The 19889-nt window shown below is 37.4% G+C and overlaps 2 protein-coding genes across 6 annotated transcripts in view; one reads left to right on the top strand and one right to left on the bottom strand.

The window, feature by feature from the left end:
- LOC121738496 (potassium voltage-gated channel protein Shab) overlaps positions 1-5391 on the top strand; it is a 78808-nt gene extending 73417 nt beyond the window's left edge. Inside the window, exons 5-13 of one of the 5 annotated variants that reach the window (XM_042130582.1) lie at positions 238-1084; positions 1803-1927; positions 2046-2138; positions 2361-2438; positions 2923-3073; positions 3350-3657; positions 3829-3901; positions 4213-4346; positions 4913-5391. In XM_042130582.1, the coding sequence (XP_041986516.1) occupies positions 238-1084; positions 1803-1927; positions 2046-2138; positions 2361-2438; positions 2923-3073; positions 3350-3657; positions 3829-3901; positions 4213-4346; positions 4913-5005 (1902 nt within the window). In that variant the 3' untranslated portion in view covers positions 5006-5391. Of the gene's footprint in view, positions 1-237; positions 1085-1802; positions 1928-2045; positions 2139-2360; positions 2439-2922; positions 3074-3310; positions 3658-3828; positions 3902-4212; positions 4347-4912 lie in introns of all 5 variants that reach the window. The other 4 variants (XM_042130581.1, XM_042130584.1, XM_042130583.1 and 1 more) reach the window with 4 other exon arrangements.
- Positions 5392-12158: 6767 nt separating this feature from the next.
- On the bottom strand, positions 12159-16093 carry LOC121738683 (N-alpha-acetyltransferase 60). Its single transcript, XM_042130902.1, has 5 exons — positions 15918-16093; positions 15273-15378; positions 14833-15064; positions 14437-14608; positions 12159-13223 (listed from the first exon to the last, which is right to left on the bottom strand). Exons 1-5 carry the CDS (start codon positions 15932-15934, stop codon positions 13007-13009), a joined length of 744 nt encoding a protein of 247 aa, XP_041986836.1. The 5' UTR covers positions 15935-16093; the 3' UTR covers positions 12159-13006.
- Positions 16094-19889: the final 3796 nt, after the last annotated feature.

The raw sequence follows: 19889 nt of genomic DNA, 5'->3' as shown, positions 1-19889 counted from the left end.
CACCGATAAAGCTAGTCTAGGTCGATACTATAACTGTTACATATAACATAGCATTATACTTATTTACTTACTATATTATATACTGTAAATACATACATCGTACGAACATTATATAAACAGCATCATGTATATGTACATTGTACAGACACTGCCGTGTACGGTCGCGCTGTCGCGTGTACAGTGTACAGTAGGCGGCGCGATGACGGGGGCTCATGAGTCATGACGGTGTACTTGCAGGTGATAGCGGTCATCTCGATCCTCTTCATCGTGCTGTCCACGATAGGGCTCACTCTCAACACGATACCACAGATGCAAGTGTACGACGAAAAAGGCGCGCCGATGGACAATCCGCAGCTGGCCATGGTCGAGGCGGTGTGCATCACGTGGTTCACCCTCGAGTATGTGCTTCGGTTCAGTGCCTCGCCAGATAAATGGAAGTTTTTCAAGGGAGGACTCAATGTCATAGACTTGCTGGCTATACTGCCCTATTTCGTATCTCTATTCCTCCTCGAGACTAATAAAAACGCGACGGACCAGTTTCAAGATGTGCGCCGCGTGGTACAAATTTTCCGTATAATGCGAATATTGCGTATCCTTAAACTCGCCCGCCACTCCACCGGGCTGCAGTCTCTCGGCTTCACGCTCAGAAACTCTTACAAGGAGCTGGGGCTGCTCATGTTGTTCCTGGCGATGGGAGTGTTGATATTCTCCTCATTGGCATATTTCGCTGAGAAGGAGGAGCCGGGAACTAAATTTATTTCCATTCCGGAAACGTTCTGGTGGGCCGGCATCACCATGACCACAGTGGGATACGGTGACATTTACCCCACGACCCCGTTGGGCAAGGTCATCGGCTCAGTTTGCTGTATTTGCGGCGTGTTGGTAATTGCGTTACCCATTCCCATTATTGTCAACAATTTCGCCGAGTTTTATAAGAATCAGATGCGGCGCGAGAAAGCTCTGAAGCGGCGCGAGGCGCTGGAGCGCGCCAAGCGCGAGGGCTCCATCGTGTCCTTCCACCACATCAACCTGCGCGACGCCTTTGCTAAGAGTATGGACCTCATCGACGTCATCGTCGACACAGGTCAGTACCACCCCGCTCCCCCTCTGCCGATGCTTCTTCATGTCATGTATTATTTGCTTGTTAACGTGATTTTTTCCACTTTTGCACGCATGCTTTGTGCTCCGTGTTCGATTTGTGCAAGTCTTACGAATGCAATGAATGTTGAATGGAAGCACGTCGTTGCATCGTTTAGATCCCCGGAATCGCAGTCATGATACAGAACAGTTCACGTTACATCGCAGCTACAGCAACATTCACTCGTTTGCTCTGAAGAGGTGGATTTAGTGTTTTATTCCTTGTCTTCAGGTGACAAGTGCGTCCTCATAGAATCGAGAGATGACGCCAGATGAGCTACTTACCACTATCACACAGTCGCCACACTCGACCCCTTAATATTACGGTTGTAGCTCGGGTCGGGTTCGCGTCGCGTGTAGCTTGCGATGTGCGACGAAGACACTTTTACTAAGGTCGATTCCATACTCGTAGTCAGCGTAAGCCTAACGCTTCACAAACTAACAGTCATAATATATTGCGGAAATACATTGTGTATCCGGAGGACGCTGAATTTTCTTAATATGTGTAGAATGTGTGTTGTATCTAGTAACGCCGCTTCATTTATCTAAATAACGTGTAACTAGTAAAGTGATAGGTACTACATGTATACGCTTAAAATGCTAAATGGAAACGCGAGGGGGAGACGCCCGAAAGTTTTGCTACTGATGATGCTGTGTGTCTTCAGGACATAACCTGTCGCAAGCGGACGCCACTAGTCTGGAGGGCGAAGCGCCGGCCACTACGGGCTGCTACAAACAGTACGAACACGCCATCGGCAATAAGATACCTCAAGGCCCCGAACCCAATCAGGTAAGAGTTCCCATAATCCGGATTTTTTTTCCCATAACGTAGAGTAGTCCCACGTACGAAACGCTAGCGAGCTCGTACAGAAGAACTTCGATTTTTCCATTAACGCCATGAGTGATAGTTTCAGACGAGTCCTAAGAAAGATCGTCGCTTTTCTACGGAAGGCTCGGGCACTCCGGAGAAACGCTTGCTCATTAACCCTGACCCGACGCCTGTAAGCTATTTAACCTACCTTAACGCATGCCTGTTGATGTGTTCTGTGTTTGTCCGTTGACCTGATATAGTAGGCTACATTGTATGATGGTAGACACTAATAATTTACATGTTACTTACTATTAGGTGCTAGCCGGTATCGTACCGAAGGTTATCGAATGTATGTCGTGAACGAAAAGTAGGAGACTTCTGCTAATAACGACTAATATTTTCTTTTTTCTAGGAAAAGAAGATGGCTGACAAACAGCTTGACTTGGATCAGCTGCCTTCTGAGTTTGAATGTTGTTTTTGCACGTTCAAGGTACTAAAATCTAACAACGCACCCGAAAAAGAATCGTTAGCTGTTTTCTGAATTGATTTGAAGTTTTCGTTTAATAAATAACTTTTTTTGTCTTAGCTATAACGAGTGAGTATTTAAGTTAATTTTAACGACGCTTTTCATTCAGCTGGTACGTAGTACTATAAGTTACTGCAAACAAATACTCGAGTACACTCAAGAGTAAAAAAATTGACGTAACTTTTTCTTCATAATTTTTACCCCACCTTTATTTAAAGTCGCGGAGCCGGACGGAGAACACTTGAATGTACTCACTACCTACTAATAAACATTTCTATATCCCTAAGTTCTCGCAACAAACTTATGATTAAACGTTTTTATTCCCAGTATTTTCGTTGATTTTATATTTATTTTATGCTGCGGGTTACTTAGGAAACGTTTATTTGTTTATACAGTTAACATTCTTTAACGAAGTGATCTACAGAGACCGACTCGTGTGTTGCACCAGGGGTACAAGGAGTTCATAGACGCGGAGCAGCTGATGCCCATGCCGACGTCCGACCTGCGGCAGCCGGTGTGCGTGGAGCTGGCCTGCCTGCAGCGCCACCCCGCGCCCAAGGCCCTGCCCGAGGCCACCCCCAACAGCCTCGACAGCCCTGGTACGTATCAAGCACCCCCACTATGACTTCCGATTGCAAATGAAAATCACGTTGTTTATTTATGTCTCCTTATTCTCTCACTGTATTCCGTCACCTCTCTGTGTGGAACGTGCCCGTGAGTGTGTCGATCGTTACACCGTCACAGTGACTCGTCACCCGGTGGCGGTCGCGTCCCGTCCGACCGACCGCCACCGCTCCGGATGTGCACGGCTCCATATGGGTCTGTTTACGTTGCAGATACATTTGCATCATGCCTTACGCACCCTTTTCCTTCAGAGGGCGACATCACGGGCGAGAACGACTCGTCAAACTTGTATGTGAACCCATTGGATGGGAGCGGCGGGGGCGGCGCGGGTGTAGGTGGGGGGGAGGCGGGGGTTAACGGCGTGCGCAGGAGCGCCTCGGGGGACGTGTTGTGTGCGACAGATTCCCAGGCCGAGCGGTCGCCGCGCGGCTCGCGGGGCACCCTGGCGGGGCCGGAGCCGCTGACGCCAGTGGACGCGTCGCGGACCAGCCTGCCCCAGACGACCGACCCCGCCGCCGACGACGCCAAGCCCAAACACAGGAAAGCGCGGTTCCAGCAGGTCAGTCCCCCGTCCGTAGCGTCGCGACATCGACTAACAGGCACAGTAGCACACCCTCTCTTGCATCACGTTTGTGTCACATGTCAGACTCCCCGGCATGACTCATATCCGATTTATTTGTTTTCTTTGATGACTGAACATTCGTTTCATCCTTCGCAAATTTGTTCCCAGGAATGGACGGAGGAGGAGAAGAGGCCACCGAGAGGGATAGCCACGAGGATAATTAATCACCATATTCTATTTGGTACGTTTTGTCCAATTCTTTATTTTTCTATCATACTTTTTTGATGGCGTTAAACTATTTGGGTGCATCTTAGCTGTAAACTCTTGTCTGAATTGCCGTTCACTTATACTCTTTCAAGTCTTGCAATTATTATAGAACGTTGCGCGTCTCATACACTTTTTCAAGTTGGAGATAAACTTTCTTTATTGATTATAAAGACCTCTTGACTTCTTGCGCTCTCCACATTTTCAGATATTTTTGTCAGTATTTATGGTAAAAAATTGAGTAAACGTGTTAACCGATTTCTGAGTTTTCCTTCCGAACATTTCCAGGTAAGAACGGTAACAAGCGCGGTAGCGGAGGGTGGCCGGAAGACTCGCGCTCGCGTTCCATACTCAAGAACAAAGAGTTCCGCGGCACGGACAGTGAGCTCCTCCTGCAGGACTCTACTTCACTTGGTGCCAATGTAAGACGACTGTCTATTATAGACTGTAGGCCAAGCGTTGTATATCGTACAAAATCTCGTATCGTAATGCAGTGCAACGGTGGTTTCTGCGACGTCGTACGTCACAATACAGTGTTATGGCTTGCATTGTAAGCATCCGTGGCCTAGAAGGCGGACCACTGACACATGGGACGGAGGTTCGATCTGCGGTTGTGGCATGTACCAATGAGATGATTTTTTTAAATCTGAATTTCAGACAAGTTGATTCCTAGGCAGATGGCGGACCTAAGTAATTTGGTCGCGTTAAGTCAAACCCATCCGACCGATCACAGCTAACATTGAATTGACATAAGCCGACCACATGACGTAGGTCCGTCAACTGACTAGGAATCGATTTCCTCGATGGTACACGGACGCACGCTGCGACTGTTCTTGAGGAAGTCATCTTGAGGAAACCCGCACATCTTAAATCATAATTAATTAATTGATCATGTGTCTTTAATCAACTCTATCTACATATTTCGTGCTACTACCTACTGTTAATAATAATATAATTTATACATATAAGTAACCTCGCCTAATTACAGGGGGACTCCGGCAGCGAGTCTTCACCGATTCGTCTAAAAGACTTTAAGACGCAGAATCACAAAGCTGCGACAGACCGAGGCCTCGTCTCCTAGACCTAGGACCTAGGTAGTAGGTACTACTACTAGCCCGCACTAGACCCCGCTCACGCCTGACCACTGCTGAGCTCCGCCACGCCCGTGTTAGATGAGTACACCGACTCGATTCATATTTAGAACGCAATAAAAAAAGTAATTTTTAACATATCATTGGGCGATTGTGACTGCTTATTGATAGTGATTCATTTGGTAGATTTATAAATATTGTAAAAATATAGTTAATATAAATGACGTTCATTCCAATCGAAAAGTTGAAAATATCTATTGTTAAGTTTTTTACGTGCAATTATTGATTGCTAATTATAATTTAAGCGATATAGTTTGTACAGCATAGTCGAAGAAAAGAAGCAATTATTAAAATTAAAAAGATCTGAAATTGTTAATGGTGATTTCATTTATCGACCCCTTTACGAACCGTGCCTCGTTTGATAACTATTTCTCGGAGTTTCTGTGAAAATAATCCTTTAGTGGTCGAAATAAAGGTGGTATCAGAGGCAAAATAACCCTCCACGTACCGTATCTGGGCCGCGGGCATGAAATATGTACGCAGTAAGTGCGGCGCATCGACTGGCCTGCCTGACCCCATTTCGGTCAGGACACGTAACACTCACACACTTCACAAATTAAAACTTCCCTCCTGCACGTGTCATTAGAATTCATTTGAATACGTAATTGAATTATTAACAGTCATAGTACGGGAGCCCTAGAACAATTTTCTTTTATATTACTAACAAACTAATTTTTTGTGAGTAGCTTCATTTTGATTTATTAACACGAACAACTTTTTTATTTTCGAAAAATCTCGAAAGTGGTAGCTAACAGAGATAGAAAGGATTTCATACTTTGACTTGATGGTCTTAAAATATGGATTGTTCTATTTGTAGGACAATGTTACTCTTAAATTATGTCTATTAATCTATCGAATATCGATATACAAAAAATCTTCTAGGTAGGGTTCCGTTCACAGGATTATGTAATCAACAAAACTTGGTTGACCACTGAACCCTAAAACGGAACCCTATCAAGCTGATTTTTTGTATATTGGTAGGTTAATAGTTATAATATAATTTAAGAGTAACATTGTCCTACAAATAGAACAATCCATATTTTAGGATCATCAAGTCAAAGCATGAAATCCTTTCTATCTCTGTTTACCACTTTCGAGATTTTTCGAAAATAAAAATGTTGTTCGTCTTATCAAAATGAAGCTACTCACAAAAATTAGCTTGTTAGTAATCAAAAAAAAATGTTCTAGGGCTCCCGTACTATCATGGTAATTTTTTGAGGTGTCGTTCCGTTCAGGTACTCATTCATCAGTTCATCTGCACATCCATCCGTTGTAGAGCTGCTATCTCAAAAAGATACTAAGGACCTGTTTCACCACTTTCTGATAAAGTGCCGAATAGACTATTCACAACTTTTTTGACAGATTCTCCATACTTGATCTGTCAAGTTAATTGGTGGATAGCCTATTCGACATTTTTCAGGAAGTGGTGAAACAAGCCCTAAAATAAGTTTATCCATTTGATTAAATTTACATACAAATAGTGATCTTTTTAAATGTATATTTGTTTATATATTTTAAAGTATCAAAAGAAATAGGGTTACGATTTAAAGCTAGAAAAAAACAGTAAACTTTGTCAACAATTATATTATTTATTTGGAAGCTAGATATTTTATTACAAGTGTATAAATATAACCAAAACTAATATACAACGAACGCGAAAACAAATTTAGTTTAGAGTCTAAAACTCAAACGGACGAATAATAATAAGTTAATATCATTAATTTATCACAATAAAAAAAACTTAAAAGTCCATATAATAATACTCTTTTTACAGTTAGCATCTAAATTAAATTACTTTATTAAACGATTAAAATGATATTATTCACTTTGGTGTAAAGTAAGTAATAATAAAAAATATATTAATAAAATAAATGCTTTCACTGTTGCCAATAAAGTATAATAATAATATAATAATAAATTCTCACAAATATCGTGGCTGAATCGAAGTAATGCTGTTTCCCGGTTTCCGAAGTGAATTTGTCAGTAATTTATCCATTCAGTAGCGCTTTTTAGCGCAGCGCTGCTACTTTTACAGTAAACTCTCTACAGGCATCTACAGGGGACTCATACATACCCTAAAGTATTATCGCTTAGTTTAGTTACACCTTGTATAACTGAAATGTTTTCACGCCACGCATACCATACATTATACAATTTATACAGTAATGAACTAATGACTAACGGCCGTTCCCAATATTTGATCTATCTCTGGTTTTGCCCTACTAGAGATAGGAATAGCTCACAATTGACATAAAATATATGTCTCTAATGTCTAATGTGAGTTATTCCTATCTCTAGTAGGGCAAAACCAGAGATAGATCGAATATTGGGAACGGCCGTAAAGTAAACGATAACCTAACCTAACCTAACCCTGTAAACGATCAAATTGTCAAAATTTACGTATTGTCAAACAATTTGATAGTGTACAGCTTTGTTTGAAGCGTTTGTCAAACAATCTAGGTGTTTGAGCTGTTTGAAGAATATTTGGATTGGCGTAGCGTTTGACAAACTTGTAAACTTGCATGATGCACGTTTCTTCATCTGCGCTGCTGTTGGATGAAAACGTAAATTTCATCAAACAAGTTTGTCAAACAAATTTGATCGTTTACAGGGTACTTAACGAGTAAAAAAACGTTCGACAACGTTTTGTCAATATATGACGAGTGCAACATGTCGAACATTCACTGTGCCAGAAGCGCCCTCTGCTGCGACCTTTGCGTAATATTCCCTATTAGGCCCTTTTCACATGCATACGGTTGCCCGTGCCGTACAAAATAGAAATGTATGAGCTACTTAGCTTTCACATGGCACGGCGACCGTGGCGTGACCGTGTGTCACCCGTGTTAAAGTATAGACTATAGACCTGTAGTGTTAGCACGGCGACCAGCGGAAATGCGAAAGTATGGACAAACTGTGGAAATAAACCTAAGGTGCCGTTCCGATCTTTTTTCGTTCCGAAAAATATGCAATAAAAATGCCACTTTATGACACACTATAGTATATGTCATAATGTAGGATATTATTTGAATTTTTAGAACTATAGTCTGTCATAAAGTGGCTTTTTAATTGAATTATTCGGAACTAAAAAAGATCGGAACGGCACCTTAAGTTTATCTCCACAGTTTGTGACTATAGTCTGTCATAAAGTGGCATTTTAATTGAATTTTTCGGAACGAAAAAAGATCGGAACGGCACCTTAGGTTTATTTCCACAGTTTGTCCATACTTTCGCATTTCCGCTGGTCGCCGTGCTAGCACTACTGTTCACATGACATGACTGCAACACGGCACGGCGAGCGCGGGTAATACCGTTCAATCGCTAACATCACAGGGGCCCGGACGTTTTCCGCAGCATGAATACTGCCGCCGCCACCTTGCTGGGTGACCGTGCGAAAACCGTGTACATGTGAAAGGCTTAGCACGGCACGGCGCCGGGCCGTTTAGACGACAACCGTATGCATGTGAAAAGGGCCTAAGCAAGTTTTACGCCAGTCGTTATTTTTACGTATATTTTTACGAGTATTGTTATATTTAATCTTTGCAATTTCTCTTACTGTACGGTTTGCTTGTACTGATAGTATAGTACAAGCAAACCTTATTGTACATAGAAGTTGATTCATAGGCAGATGAGGACCTACTTAATTTGGCCGCGTTATGTCAAACCCAGCCACAGACAGAGACAGATCGTGACGAATATTGAATTAACATAAACCAACCAAGTGACGTAGGTCCGTCAACAGCCTATAAATCAATTTGTTCGATGGTACATTGCGCTAGCGTTAAAACATCATGCCATTTTTCTCACACATACGAAGTGCGAGAGAGATCAATGTATCCCTAGGCAAGCGGGCCTTTTACGAACAGACTATAATCTCAACTCAGCCACGAATGTAAAAATACAAGATAGGATAAACTTGAAAATCCATTATGTAATAGATTTATCACTTTAAACAACCAAAGGTTTACGTAAGTTTATTACGTGAGTATTTGGCTTTGGTGTTAGTCGAGGTTAGTTAAGGTATATTCCGTTTGTCACATCATAATATTGCAAGTGTTGACAATCAAGACCAGGTGGAAGGAGATAAGGTGTATGAAGAAGGAGATAGAGTACCATCGTTAAAATGCAATGACTTCTCTTTCATTCATATGAAAAACGAAAGAGGTAACGTGATACTAATTTGAGCATTAACTTTAACAGTCGTTGGTGAAATTGCACTTTAGAGGGATATATTGTAGACAATATTTTACTTAGGAGGGCGACTAACCCAAAAAATTAAACATCGTCCTTCTCTCTTCTCACTCACGCCCGTCTTTCATATTATGCAAGGTGCAAAAGGACGACGCGGATTCATCGCCAAATTAGTTTTTTCTCAATAACTCGAAAAATATACAATATTTTAAAAATCCGCTAGGTCAGTTTCTCAATGATAGAATTTTATAAATGAAAAATTCGTGAAAATTAGATGCATCTTTGTGATTTTTTTCTATCGAGAAAATTTTAAGATATCGTGTTTTTGCTCAGATCGGTTTCTTGGAAATATAATGTATCTAATTTTAGAAAATGAAACAATTCGGGGCTTATTTTCAAGAATAAAAATGTATTATAAAATTGTAAATTTTTGGTTAGTCGCCCCCTTAACAGCTAAGATTTTACGTATCCCCACGGAAGCTATGGAAGAAAAAAGTTAGGCTCTCCCTTTCACAATCAGGCCCCTCAGCTCCTGGTCTTTCCAGTCATAGAATCATAGTTTGGCAAAAAAGAGTGCGTTTTAAATGAGGACGCTTTTCTTTTATTAAAACTAAACGCAACTAAATTTTGACACAATATGTACTAGTGTTGACACTTAGTATTGCCTGACAAGGCTTTATTTGAACGTGGGTGACATTGACGGGAGCGCTGCTGGTAAAGGAGAACTGTCAAACACATGTCAAAAATGACGTATTTCTATGATAGAAGCGCTTAGCTGTAGCTCTCACCGCGCCAGACTTTTTTGCCAAGCTGTACATTTTTGAGATATTGTTGAACATTCCAAACTATTTTGATGAAAAACATCAGAGTTTTAATATACTTAATCATAAGTCAATGTAACAAAACAATAGTGCAATACTCGTTTCAAAATGCTAACAAACAATAATTGACACAAGTTATATAGGATTGCAAAAGGTTAATTAAAAATTGCGTTTTAAGAATGAAAGCACCTTTAGAAATTTTGTTAGTAAATCTATTTTATACGAAAAACATGAATTGGTCTGTTCTCTTGGTCTTATAAATTTTTCATCATTCATTTTTTCATCAAACGTGCTATTAAAAACTTATTTAATTGCTACAAAATATAAAAGATGCTTTCATTTCTGTTAATACATAGGTTTTTTTTATTAATTAAGACGCTTTGAAAAATACAATACACTTTTTATGATTATAGTAATAATTAATTATAATTAGTTTATATGACAATTTCCAGAAATAGATAGAAGAAATAAAGTCAGTTTTGAATACACAGCGAGATTAAAATACTAAAATAGAACAAATAATAAAAGATAACATTAAACATAGTTTGATACGAAAAAAAACGTGTTGTATTTTTCAATTACTTATTCGAAACAGCTCTCTTACTCCCGACAGAATCAGAATCGAATCGAGAATCGAATCAGCTCGATCTCAACAGCTTTAGCTACTTCCGATATACTAGCGCAATATCGTGCTGTGGCTCAATTTGGAACTAATTCGATCTCAACGGCTTTTCCCACTCCTGACAGCTATACTAGCACACGATCGTGCTGCGGCTCAATTTGGAATTAATCAGACTCGTAAAACAAAACCGTATCAGTTTCGGGGGTAAGGCTGCTGGTAGTATATCTCTTACAACATATTCCTTAAACAATCCGATATATTAACCACATGAACAGACTGACGTACACGTTTACAAGTTTCCTTAATGTGAACACATAGGCTTCTTACATAACTCTTGGCATGTCGATGGCACATAGCATTCAGTACACACAACTCTTGCATTACTTCTCAAATGATACTGAATGAATCTTATATTACGTTATAACAACTATTATAAGGGTGTGCATTGACGGTAAGTTTTTCATACTAAGGGCTGCGTTCACCCAAAATTGAATGTGTAAGAAAATACCATAGGTAAAGTAGGTAAAACATAAACCACTCGCTCACTCTCGGCGGCTGACAGTCAGTTTGGTGCGAACGAAATCTGATTTTACGATAAGCGAAAAATTATATTTAAATAATAACATACTACTTACATCAGCGTGCTTACTACAACAATCATAAATTGTAAAATAAGAATTTCAGCTCATTTGCAACAATGACAGTAGTATCATAGATGAATAGATGGATGGACGCTCCGTCAATGCACAACTTACATTAACTATTTTACGTTAAAGGCGCAAATAAATAAAACGATATGTCAAACATTAATGGGTCACACTGAGAATCGATGAAATTCACACTTGCTATAGATACAGAAATTGCACGTGATAACGCACGTCGCGTCAACTAATTTTATAGGCACGATTTGTGTTAATATGGAAACAAAAACGTAGTGTGTATTTAAAAACGTAGTGTGTATTTAAAAACTTAAGGATGGCATTCTCAGACTTTAAGCATAAGAATTCGAATCCCAGTAAGGCTGCATTTCCACCAGAGCTGAGCGGAGCTGTATTGCGAGGAATATGTTTTTGAGAAGCAAAGCATCGCCGCGCTGAGCGATGTCATGGCAAAGTCATGTCAATGAAGCAAACAACACATTCCTCGCAACACAGCTCCGCTCAGCTCTGGTGGAAAGGCAGCCTAATGTTAAATACAATTGCATTAAACGAGGCAGTGCTAGTTACATTGTAAACATGTGTTCTATGTACATTATAATATATAATTGTAATAATTATTTTTAAAATATCTAAAAATTCTGCTTAATTATTCCAACTATTCTTCCCAATAAATGCTTATAAATCATGATAAGGCATGGCATGGATTTGGCAGCATATTTTTAATTTTGTTATTATTATTTTTTTAAATATAAGTTATTAAGAGAGATGGCACTATTGACACAGTTTTCTTCCGTAAATAAATGAAATAGCAGGTTTTAAAATTATACAGCTTGAAATAGCAATGAGAAGACGAGAAAGAATAAAGTCTGGCTCAAAACTTGAAATATTAGAAAATTAAATAAAAAGATCTAAATCTGTTTTTTATAACATTAAGATTATGGTGCAAGGGTTTTAATGTGACGCTCATCACTCATGGCAAATTCCTAATGTTAAATTATTACCACTGTCATATTTTTGTTTCAATAAAAATTGTTTTTTATTTGTTACTACCCGCACTAGTTCAATCTTTTATAGATGTTTTAATAAGCAAATAATATTGATTAAAGCAAAAACTATCATATCACATCTAGAAACACTAATATAACTGGGTAGGTCTTACAGACCTTGTGAGGAAAACTTGCGACTCATTTTGTTCTTTGTCATAGTCCATAAGACACAGAGGTCATAAACCGTACTATCACTTTTAGAATAACTTGTCAAAAGTATTAATACCATAATAACTATTTTATTAAGATCATTAAACATGTCTTTAAAAGAAGAAGAAAGCGTTGCTTACAATTTTGTTCTGTTTTTAATTAACATAGTACTTTTTAATTGATATATTTACAGGTATGTCAGTTAAATTCGATTTTCAAATAAATGATAAGTAGTCTCTATTTCAAATTTAAACAATTGGTAAACTTTTAACAAGAACTCAATTGTCATTTGTCACGTAGAAAACAGGATGTGTCACAATGCCACATGGTAGACAATGTTCTTGTAAAAATCTGTCATTTGTAAAACAGGACCATACGTAAAATATGACAGTTTGCTCACCATATTAGTTCAAGTTATAGTAATATTTGTTCGTCTTGGTCAGAGCTATCTGTGCCATGATATTGTGAGAGCGGTGCGCAGTTTTCCCCACAGCCAGGGGTAGAGACCACCTCCCCTCCAGGCAGCTCGAGCTACGTACTTGACATAGTCGTAGAGACCCCATGGAGCGTGACCACCGTTCACATAGTAGACATATGTAAAGCCGTCTTTACATCTGCCCTTAATTGAGTAGTAGTAGGGCAGGAAAGAGTGGAGTTTAAATCTGAAATTTTTAATTTATAATCAATATTAATATAGCAAAATGCCACAGTCTATTTAAATCTTCAATAAAATTAAATGGGAAATAATAAAACGAGTGAATAAAAATTACTTTGCGACTGATGATGAACATAATGTTTCAATAACATGAGCCGTATTAATTTGACTAAGCGAAAAATAAACTAAACTAACGACTAATATTGATTTATAATAAAATCCAGAACGAGCTTACAAAATGTGGATTGCGATTAATCTATTTCAGATATTAAAATTCTATCCGAGCGACTGTATTACTAAGTGAGCGACTGGAAATATATAGCGGGCAAGTTAAATATTAAATATAGATTCAATTTTTCTTAGTGAGGTTGTTTAGTACGAGCTACTAAAAAGTTCATTTTGAGCAAACTTTTGTGAGCTGCTCTATTAATGATAATTGGTTACTGATATTCTATTTGAGGTTTTTTATTTTATATTTTGATACGTGTTTTAATGAAAACTACACATTGTTAAATGCGTGCGAATTTGAATGAGGTCGGGGCGACGAATCGTTGCAGTTAGGTGAGTTGGGCTGCGGACCAATACGACTTTTTTGGGTTAGGTTAGATGGCTAAGGCGGGGCGCAGCGAAGCTCCCGCCTTAGCCATCGTGGTTATTTTTTTGTAAGCCACCTAGAAATAGGAGCCCCGCGTAGCGGGGCTCCGTCGAATCATAATTGAAGCCAGTTGTTTTTTTTTTTGTATAGGTCGCCATTAAAATTTTACCCATTTCTTCGACGTTCCATTAAGGATTATGATTATGATTTTTGTAAATCAACGGGGTTTACTCGTCTCTCACTCTCAGTCACTCAAATAGTAATTCTATAACACAAATTTAGTAATTTTGACACCTAAAACTGTAATTTACAGTCACTCGATTAAATACTACCCAAATTAAATAATTGATCAAAAGCAATCTCCAGTTATATTTAAAAAGTTATACTAGTGACAAGTAAATTTATTCAGCACTCATACATATTAAAATTATGAAGTAGAGTAACAGTTGCTTTTACATTATAATACAATAATTATTATTCAGTTAAATGCAATTTTCTGGTCAACAAAAATTTAAAATTAGACCATGTGATTTTGTATTTTGTTAGTAGCATTAAAGTGCAGATCAGAATAAAGTATGGCAATAACAATACCTAATATATATAAAATATAATATAATCTATTTACCTTCTTTTCTCGTAGAAGAGTATGGCTTCGTTATTAGTTGTTAGGACATGTAGGAATATAGCCTTGACTCGGTGCTCGTGTGGCGCCTGAGGAACAGGACCAGCCAGGTGGTCTATTAGAACATCCAGCAACATTGTGGCCACACCCGAGCGGCGATAGGAACGAACAACACCTACAAATGTTATTAGTGTATTATGGTCAGTATTTAAGATATAAAATAGACATTATATACTAAAATGAGATGGTATTAAAGATAGTACATATACATATAGCTCTAAAAATTATTTTAAAAAAAATTTTTGCTTTATGCAATCTCGTAGGTCAATAGATGTATCATAATGACTCATAAGAAATGAATATGAATAAGAACTGTCAAATTAATGAAAAGAAACTCACCAAGTGACAAAATGTAAGCGACAAGTGTTTCTTTTGATGCAAACCATCTTGATAATATCCCTCTGTCTTCAGCGTTGAGCTTTAAATAGGGTTTTATCTCAGCAACTATGAGACCTATTATCTGGCTTTTGTACACAGCTGCAAGAGCAAAGAATCTCTCGGATGATGTTATGTCTTCATACCATGACTGCGGATACTCAATAGGAAACCAATCTCTACACAAAGATCTTACCTGAAAAATATGTTAAATTTTATGAAAAATATGATGTATAATAATAATGTGTTAATTACAGACTTAAGATCTATTTATTTACTGTTACTTTATAGATTAAGAAGGTAGGTTTTTTAATTTATCATTTTTATTTTAAAGGCAAATATAAAACGAGAATGGTATTAGTTAAATTGTATGGTAATGGCAAAAGAGTTTTACAGTATTATACCTCCTCCAAGTCATCAGGGCACAAAAAACGAAGCTGAACATCCTTGAGAGAGCATTTTGCTTCTTGAGACTTTTCAATAATAACTTGAAAGCCCTCAGAAAGGTACCTGAAAATTAAGTATGATTTTTTAGTTTTTAAATTAGAACATTAAAAAGGAAACATAAAAACCATATTGTTTTTGCTAGCTTTGTCTTTGCTTTGTAGAACATAATATTTTTGGCATAAAAATTACAAATAATTAGGCGTGTCTAAAATTTACCGGCCTTGAGGAAAGAAATCTATAACTGATAATTTAACCGCATACTGAGTCACAAAACAGTTTTAATAGTTACCAGTTTAGCATTATATATACGTGGAGCGACTTAAAGGGCGGAATAATTAATTGTAGGTTAATTATCGATGCACTTAGGCTACCAATTATAGGCTACATATTACTTCAGCGCGCCGAACAAACACTGAGCTAATGGGGAGTTTTATCTTTAGCGAAATGGATTTTCTTGCACCGCCTTTAGCTGCACGACCTCGAACGGTCTTCACGAATTGGTCAATTAACGGATCAATTTAGTTCAATTGTAGATCAAGGATGAGAAAAGCTGTATAAACAATAGCGATATAAAATAACATCGAAAATCTTCGAACACTCACCAACTGAATCCAGCCATTCGGTAATTAGGCCATTAAAAGTAGTCGTCAAATATATTAATTACATGTCCTCCTATCATTTTAGCAACACATAATTGTTGTGAATCAGAAATACGAGAAATTATCAACAATTTTACCACAATTGATAAGATACGAAATACGATAACAAGAGTGACACTTGCGAGTTGCAAATGTCAAATGTCAACTACGCTTCAATTGACATAATGACATTTGACGTCTTTTTTTTTCATATAATGGCACTTCGGCTATAACCATGGCCAGTGTCGAGTATAATATTATGGCGGGAAAACAATATTCTTTAATACAATTTTTTATATATTATCCTCAGGTCAGTCAGGTCCAAAGTCTAGTCAAAGTCTAAGTATAAAGTCAATACAGTCAAGAAGTCAAGTCGGTCGATTCAGTAAAGTGGTAGGACGCTTTACTGAAACTTTTGATGGAGTTTTGGAGGGAACACAAAAGAGCATGTTTCTGGTTACTACATCACTTTCTCACACTTGTGCACGATAACGAATATTTAATGGTTAATATCCTACCAATATTACACATTAAAAACCCAGATAACACAATTTTAGGAAAATAATATAAAAACACAACATCACTCTTTCAAATTCTCCCAAAAACTCACATTTGACGTCATTGTCTGTGTCAAATTGACGGTGAGTTTTTTTTCATATATAAAAATGGAGAGGCTCATGATTGTGCATGGTATTTAGTACTCCGTACTCCGTAGTGTGCGTCAAGAATGTCTAGGAGGCGAAACTTTTTTTTTAAGCAATAGCAACACTCTTTTGACATTTGTCCCTTTGTTGTATCTTGTATCCATTAACTTTTAAGTTTCCAACCGTTAGAATAATTAGATAGTTGTTTTATCGACCCAGAGGGGTCGATAAAACAACTAAATAAGTAGAAACGTCGTAAAAGCCAAATAGCCATTTTACAGTATTACGGCCAAAAAACAAAAATCGTAATTTTGTTTCACGCATATTTTTTAATTCTTTGAAGTTATAATAAACCACTATAACTCATTAAGCTTAGATTTTCAGGTAGTTTACTATATAGAAACTCAAAATATTCTACATTCAATAGTTTCAGAGATCGCATGGGTTTTACTACAAAAAATCTAGTTGTAATTGGGTTTTACAACATTTTTTTTTGCTTCACGACTATAACCATTTATTCATTTGGTTGTATAAGACTTAAAACAACGTTTTACTGAAGGTATTTTTTTAATTAAAAGACAAGTGTAATAATAAGAAAGTGTAATTTGTGTATTAAATGCGACAAACATTAGTGACGAATATCAAATCATTTTATAATTTTTTAATTTTTTAAATGTTTATTTGTACTTTTCCGACAAACTTTAATAAAATTATTAAAATAATCGGCCAAATATAAGTCGGACTCGCGCACGAAGGGTTCCGTACCGTTATAGAGCAAAAATTGTGGTTTTTTTTTGTATGGGATATCCTTGATAATCCCTTCAATGTTATTTTATTTAAAAAAATATTTAATTACACACATAAAAGTTTCAAGTGCCTACCTGTGGCTATTATTGATATCGAGCAAATAAGGCCAAAAAATCACGTTTGTTGTATGAGAGACCCTGTTTAATATTCATTTTATTTTGTTTTTAGTATTTGTTGTTATAGCGGCAACAGATATACACAATCTGTGGAAATTTCAGAAGTCTAGCTAGAACGGTTCTTAAGATAAAGCCTAGAGACAGACAGGCGACCTGCCGCCTTACTCCCGAAACTGATATCGATTTTGATTTGCGATTTCAACGGTTTTTTGACACTTTAGCCATCTAAAATATGTCTAAAAAATGTCAAATAACCGTTGAAATCGAAAATCGAAATCGATATCAGTTTCGGGAGTAAGGCAGCAGATAGCGAAGTCTTACGGCCGTTCCCAATATTCAATCTGGTTTGACATACAACCGATCGCAGCTAACATTGAATTGACATAAAATATATTATTATGTCTCTAATGTCTAATGTGAGCTATTCCTATCTCTAGTAGGGCAAAACCAGAGATAGATCAAATATTGGGAATGGCCGTTAGTACTTAGTAATAGGGTCCCGTTCCAGCGTTGCCAGATTTTTTTTTGTACCAAGTCGGCACTTTGGAACTTTTTGAGTAAAAAAGCGGGATTCTTCACTCAAAAGCGGGACAAAGTAAAAAAAGGTAAAAAATGAAAAGTTTTTTGAAATTTTTATCTTTTTGATTTGCGTTAAAATAACGTTTACGTGACGATAGATAGCTAAAGTAGCCAAAGAAAATCCACCCCTCTACCTCCCACACTCTTATCTTCATTACGCACCTTTCTTTCTCAGCACCTTGCACGTACTTTGGGGCTTTCCCCGAAAAGCGGGACTGAGCCTGTCCCGCGCGGGACATATAATTTTGATGAAAAAATCGGGACGTCCCACCAATCTGGCAACGCTGTCCCGTTCTTACCCTTTGGGTACGGAGCCCTAAAAACATGAAAGTTATTAAAGATATCTTTGGAAATAACAGGATATTATATACAAACTTACCAACAAAAAATAAACGACATATTACGTAATTTGTTATAGGCAATGAGTTTCTAAAATACTTACGTTAGTAACATAGAATATCATTGGTTATAGGCCTCTTGGATAACGTTGCTAAGCTACGGCAACGCCTCGAGTCGGTTGACGGCGGAAACTCACGGGCGCTTTTCTCATATGATTCTCAAACAAGTCACTGCACTTTTTTGGTAATTGTTTATATTTTTAGCACAATAAAAAGTAATGAGCCAAATTATTATTGATTGTGGACTTCATAATATTTCCGCAGACTTTTTCCGCGGAAAATCAGTACTTATCGGAAGCTATATTTACTTAAATATACACGATCATGAAATATTCTTTCGAATTCATTGAATATATTTTTTTTACGTCCGTGATTGAATATAATTTTTTACTTTGTATTTATTTATTTGTAAGATCATCTTCTTAGTTCCACCAGTCCAGTTATTGCATATTCACTCAAGTCATACTTATTGTACGGAAGATATAGTAGTAACGGTTCACAGTCACCTTTGCCTTCATACTAACTTCTGTACAAAAGACTGCAAAAAATTACAATTGATCAAAGAACAAATGTACCTAGGGCTCATCATAGACAATAGGTTAAACTGGTCCAAACATATTGACAGGGTCTGTGGAAAATTACGTGCCATTTTAGCAAATTTCGTCATAATAAAAAATCGAGTTCTTTTTAGTGTGTTACTTACGTTGTATAAGACCTTAGCAGAAAGTATAGTCTGTTATGGTTTGAGTAGCTACGGTCGCACTTTTCAGACGTACTTAGATCCAATCTTTAAATTACAGTGTAGACTACTTAAAACTATAGTGCCGTTAAAAATAAAAGAAAAATTTAAAAATAACTACTTGGGATTGTTCAATTATTGTGAGGTATTACCGGTTTACGAAAAACGTGACTATATCATGCTCTCTGATCAATTTCATAACTACAATACAAACTACGAGAAGGTACCGCCTATAGTCACAAGAAATATATCAAATAAAAAAATTTTTAATAGGTACCTAAACACACTAACTTCTACGGTACTCGTACTTCAGACTATATAATACCTACTTACTCTAATTAACACCTTGCCAACGATGTATGATTGTTAAATACTTGCATGCTTCAAGTGATACTGTGTTGCCTTAAAATTTGTTAGACTAATTTACTTAAATAATTTATTTAATTAAGTAAAGATATAAGATATCTTTAATATCTACCTATTCACCTACATACGACGCAAATATCTGTTTCTAATTATTACATTCGTTTGATATATTATTCCGAATAGAATACGGAGCGCTGACGTAACCATTGTAGGTGCACATGTTGCCACTTAGCGATGTACTTTTACATTGTTGGATTTGATTTCCCATCGCGCGATGTTCACCAGAC

Source organism: Aricia agestis, chromosome Z (assembly GCF_905147365.1).
Source record: "Aricia agestis chromosome Z, ilAriAges1.1, whole genome shotgun sequence".
In the NCBI taxonomy this organism is placed as follows: domain Eukaryota; kingdom Metazoa; phylum Arthropoda; class Insecta; order Lepidoptera; family Lycaenidae; genus Aricia; species Aricia agestis.
Note: the sequence above shows the minus strand (reverse complement) of the source record. Positions and strands in the feature narration are given on the sequence as shown.